Here is a 5,940-nt window from a genome sequence, read left to right on the forward strand (position 1 = left end):
AAATGCTAAAGTGCACAAGATATGAAGTTTATTTTGATAATTCTTTCGCTCATCCTACTCAACACAATATGGATGACAATAGAAATATAATTCCCAATCCTCTTTTTACTATTTGGATGCTAAATGATCAAAAACTTGTTACTGCCATATTTTCTACCATTTCAACACCATCGTGGCCATATATTCTTAATATTGAGTTTTGTGTTGAAATATGGAATACTATTGACCGACGACTTCAAATTACTAATCATCCAAAATAATGCAGCTAAAGAATGAATAACATCATTTGACCATGAAAGATCAAAATATGATTCAATACTTATCCACTATCACAACTAAGTTTGATGTTATTAATATTGTAGGGGCTAGTTTGGACATTGAGGATATTATTTTGTAGGGTTGCTAACTACATTTCAAGCAATTAAATTTTTTATTTGCATTGTTGTCAATTATTTTTTTTTTTATATAGGAGAGGAGATCAAATGATTGAAAAGAATAGTATGAATTATTGGTAGACATCACACGATAGTCCTCATAGAAAGCCAGAGTCTAAAAAACAGTAATGCATGATCAAATTGCTCGCTCTTATGATAGAAGGGGAGTTCGAGCAACCCAAACAAATTGATGTTAGATGTCAATAATCAACATATGTTGAATATATGTTGTTGTTATGGATCAATACACATCTTATTAGTTTTCCAACTTGTCTTTTACAATGTCAGTAATCAATATATGCTAAATATATGTTTTTTATGAATACGGATTTTATACATAATAACTTCTAGTGTCTAGTTTATTTTCTTTCTTCCGAGTGTATGTTAAATTCTCATACAACACCGTGAATCTTTTAGCATGCGTCAAGGATGACCCAATTCTAAGTGCGTCATATCATAAAAGTTTGCTTAAGCCTTAAAGTGTACTCCTAAAAGAATTAAGAGAATCTATGATCTGATCATAGAACACTCAATTTTTTTATTGACATTCCAAGTCAATTATTACCCAATTAATTCTTAATTAGATATTCCAAATCACGGTTGCTACAATGACATCAAAGTTACAGACATGGAAACTTCTCATATTGCATTCCAGCATGCATCCCTAACCGAAACATTACTGCTCCTTGTTTATTAGCCATGCTATTATTGTTTGATAGGCAGTAAGTCAAAGTTGACCCAAAAAGGTTAAGTTTACGTGACATTTTAGAGGAAAGCATTATTCTTCTTGTGGTAACAAAGTAGAATTAATTTGACTTGTCCATATCTACCTATTCTTATATGTAACATAACATCACTAATATTATATAAAGTTATATATGATTGTGTAATACTATTTTGTTTCGTTACGTACGTACAGAATAAAAGAAATTGATAATGTTCAGATCAAAACTTACGTTTAAAAAAATATATATATATATATTTTTTAGAAAAAAATGGAGCAGCTAAATGAAGCCAAATCAACGAGCTCTTCCTGAATAATATGCAGATAATTGTATATATAAGCCTCTGTCGCCCAGAGAGGCTCCATCCAACTCTTACATACGTTCTCTTATTATTTCTCTGGGGGAAGAAAAGAAGAAATGGCTGACAGTGGTAAGAAGGAGAAGAAGAAGCTGGGTGGCATGAAGACCATGCCTTTTATATTATGTGAGCACCCCTTCTATTTAATTTAAACAATATTATATACGATGGATGATGATTAATGATTAAAAGTACATTAGTTGTGACACAATATATTTATATATATATATGAAATTGGTATATGCAGCAAATGAAGTGTGCGATCGGTTCGCCACCGCGGGATTCAATGCAAATATGGTGAACTATCTGAGGAACGAGCTGCACGTACCGTTGCTTCAGGCCACCAACACCCTCAACAACTTCGCGGGAACCGCCAGCTTGACCCCTATCGTCGGTGCCCTCATCGCAGACTCATTTGCCGGTCGCTTCTGGACCATCGCCGTCGGAGCCACATTGTATCAACTGGTACCTAACTTCTCTTGCTTCATGCTCAACAACCCAATGATTAAAAAATATGTAGTCAATGTACAGTCAATTAACATATCATAATTGCAGGGAATGCTGGGCGTGACCATATCTGCAATCCTCCCGTCCCTCCGGCCGCCGCCATGCTCCCCCGATTTTCCATCCACTTGCCAGGAAGCTGCCCCATGGCAGCAAGCAATATTCTACTTGTCCCTTATGCTCACAGCAGTTGGGTCCGGCGGGACGCGGCCATGCGTCGTGGCATTCGGTGCGGAACAGTTGGAGGAAAATGACAAATCTGGTCGAAAATCTGGGAGCGAAGAGTCGTCGGGGAAGGGCAAGCCGAGCTTCTTCAACATATACTTCTTCTGCATCGGACTATCGGTCATGCTCGCCCTCACCGTGGTGGTTTATGTTCAGGACAATGTGGGATGGGGGATTGGCTTTGGAATCCCTACTGTCTCCATGTTCATCTCCATCCTTGTATTCATCTTCGGCTACCCGATTTACATACGAAGGAAGCCCGGCGGGAGCCCGATGGCCCGGGTGGCACAAGTGGTGGCCGCCGCCCTGAGAAAGCGGAAGCTCGTCGTGCCCACTGATGGTAGTGTTTTGTATCAGAACAGGGAGCTGGACGCTGATATTTCTACTGTGGGTCTGCTAGCCCACACCAAGCAATTCAAGTAATTACTACTTCCATATGATTAACCCTTTTAATTAGCTTTCAAAGTCGGTTCCTCGATCCATCTGTTTGTTAATTCGAAATTGAAAACTGAAATAAGTTTTTTATTTAAAAAAAAAAAACAGGTTTTTGGACCGGGCTGCCATCGTTGCCAACGGCGACATAGATGAGAGCAGCAATCGTCCTATTTCATGGCGGCTTTCGACCGTACACAGAGTGGAGGAGCTGAAGTCCATATTGGGAATCCTTCCAATCTGGTCGGCCGGAATCTTCATCTCCACCGCCACCTCTAATAACTACACCTTTGGCTTAGTTCAGGCCAAATCAATGGACCGCCAGCTCGCCAGTGGCTTTAGCATTCCGCCAGCCAGCTTCTTCATCTTCTCCTCCGCCTCCATGCTCCTCACACTTACCCTCTATGACCGTGTAATTGTTCCCCTAGCCCGCCGCCTCACAGGGAACCCAGAAGGAATCTCCCAGCTCCGCCGAATCGGCATGGGCCTCGCCATTGCTGTCCTCTCTAATGTCTCCGCCGCACTGATTGAGAACCGCCGGCGCTGCGCTGCGGGTCATATCAGTGCGTTCTGGCTGGTGCCGCAGTGCATGGTGCACGGCGTAAGTGAGGGGTTCGCTTCAGTGGGGCTGATGGAGTTTCTTTACAAGCAGTCGCCAGAGAGCATGAGAAGCATTGCGGCGGCTCTTTTCTGGCTGTCGATATCGTTGGGGCACTATGGAGGAACGTTTCTGGTGACGATGGTGAGCGACCTAACAAAAAGATCGGGAGAAGGGGGTTGGCTACAGGATGACATTAATGAGGGCAGATTGGATTACTACTACTGGTTGGTGGTTGGGATGCAGGTTTTCAACTTGGTTTACTTTATTATTTGTGCTAAATCTTATGTTTTTAAGAGATTGGAAGTGGAGGAGGAGGGTGATGCTAAGCTCCACCTTGGCGATGAAGATGACCATGAAGATCACCCTCACGTGCATGCTGCTGTAGTCTAGGACCATTTGTTCTAACTCAACACATTTTTTTGCCTTTTTTCTCTCTATATTGTAATTATTCTTTCTGTTTATTTGTATTGTTGAGATTTTTTTTTTTCAATTTAGTGATTTGTATTGTAACTTTTTATCAAATATTATTAAATTGTTTTGAGTAAATTTTACTATTTTTGTACTTACTTTATGATCTTGGTCGTAATCTTTATGTTGATGTGCATTAACTCTATCATATCAAAAGAACTTTATTTGTACAGTTAAAGTAGGGGTACTAATTATGAGTGTGTTTAGGGCGGCTACAGTTTAGCTGTCACTGGAAGCTGCTACGGTAATACTGCTGCAGAGAAGTTAGCTGACTATTTGTTTCAGCTGCTTGAAACAACTGTCTGCCAATTATTTCTCGACAAATGACCATTTTCTCATGTTTAGTAATTCTTTTTATTGCAGAATTGTCATTGTCATATACTTGATACTTCAGAAGTAGAAATTCACTGCATGATAGTATAGAAATTTGGATGCACGCCTCACTTAATAGGGAGTACCAAGAGTGGCAATGCTTACATTATTGCCTCATTCTTTCTACTTCTCTTCATCATGTAACAGTGTGTGTGTGAGTGAGAAATATACTTCTCTTATCGTCAGAATGCCTTAGGTGATACCACTTATAAATTTAAGTGGATTTGAATCACATTATGCATTTTTGCTACTAGTTGTGAGGCCACTAGTAAAATTCAGTGGTTGGAATGAAAGTATACATATTTGCTACTTGTTGTGATGCAAAAAAAAGAGAAACATGGCTCACATAACTGTCTCATTCTTTCTTCTTTTACGATTCATTTCACAGTGTGTGCTTGTGTGAGAGAAATATACTTCTCTTCCCATCAGAATGCAACAGAAGATACCACTAGTAAAATTCAATGGTCGGGAATGAAAGTATACCTATTTGTAACTAGCTGTAAGGCAAACAAAAAAAAAATGCTCACGTCACTGCCTCATTCTTTCTACTTCTCTTTATCATATAACAATGTGTGTGAAAGTGAGAAATATACTTATCTTATCATCAGAATTCCCTAGGTGATACCACTTGTAAGTTTCAGTGGATTTGAATCACAATATACATCTTTGCTCCTATTTGTGAGGTCACTAGTAAATTTCAATGGCTATAAAAGAAAGTTTACAAATTTGCAACTAGTTGTGATGCCAAAAAAAAGAGAAACATTGCTCACATCACTGTCTCATTCATTCTTTTCTGTGACTCATTTCACAGTGTGTGCGTGTGTGTGTGAAATATACTTCTCTTCTCATTAGCATGTCATGGGTGGTATCACTAGTAAAATTTATTAGATGGGAATGAAAGTATATATTTGTTACTAGCTGTGATGTAAAAAAAAAATAAAAGAAAAGAAAAAACAATGCCCACATCACTGCCTCATTCTTTTTTACTTCTCTTTATCATATAAAAGTGTGTGTGTGAGAGAGAAATATACTTCTATTTTCATTAGATTATCACAAGTAGTATCACTAAATTTCTGTGACATGAAATAATATTATGCATATTTGCTACTTGTTGTGAGGCCACTAGTAAATTTCAATGGTTGGAAATGAAAGTATACATATTTGCAACCGGTTGTTATGCAAAAAAAAAGAGCAACATTGCTCACAAAACTATCTCATTCTTTCTTCTTATATGACTCATTTCATAGTGTGTGTGTGTGAGAGAATTATACTTCTCTTCTCATCAGAATGCCACAGTTGATACCACTAGTAAATTTCTGTGGCATGGAATGATATTATGCATATTTGCTACTAGTTGTGAGACCAAACAATAAAAATGAAAAAGATGACTCACATCATTGTCTCTTTCTCTCCACTTTTCCTCATTTCAAAGTGTGTGTGTGAGATAAATATGCTCCTCTTCTCATTAGAATGTCACAAATGGTACCACCAGTAAATTTCAGTGGCTTTCAATGAAATTAGACATATTTGTTACTAGTTGTAAGACCAAAAAAAAAAAAACTTGGTTCGCATTACTGTCCCGTTCTTTCTACTTTTCTGCCTCATTTCATAATATGTGCGTGAGAGAGAAATATGCTTCTCTTCTCAACAGAATGCCACATGTGGTACCACTAGTAAATTTTAGTGACTTTGAATGAAATTAGACATATTTGCTACTAGCAGTGAGGCCGAAAAAAAAACCAGGGAAAGATCCACCACATCAAAATTATCACTATATAGAAGCACCAAACAAAAAAATACAGTTGAATCTACACATTGCAA

The 5,940-nt window shown here is 38.2% G+C and overlaps 1 protein-coding gene across 1 annotated transcript; it reads left to right on the forward strand.

The window, feature by feature from the left end:
• The first annotated feature begins 1,536 nt into the window (after positions 1–1,536).
• Positions 1,537–3,692, forward strand: LOC110028364 (protein NRT1/ PTR FAMILY 3.1-like). Its single transcript, XM_020730185.1, has 4 exons — positions 1,537–1,643; positions 1,765–1,982; positions 2,073–2,665; positions 2,790–3,692. The coding sequence occupies exons 1-4, from the start codon at positions 1,577–1,579 to the stop codon at positions 3,667–3,669; spliced, it is 1,758 nt and encodes a 585-aa protein (XP_020585844.1). The 5' UTR covers positions 1,537–1,576; the 3' UTR covers positions 3,670–3,692.
• Positions 3,693–5,940: the final 2,248 nt, after the last annotated feature.

Source organism: Phalaenopsis equestris, unplaced genomic scaffold (genome assembly GCF_001263595.1).
Source record: "Phalaenopsis equestris unplaced genomic scaffold, ASM126359v1 Scaffold000511, whole genome shotgun sequence".
Classification (NCBI taxonomy): domain Eukaryota; kingdom Viridiplantae; phylum Streptophyta; class Magnoliopsida; order Asparagales; family Orchidaceae; genus Phalaenopsis; species Phalaenopsis equestris.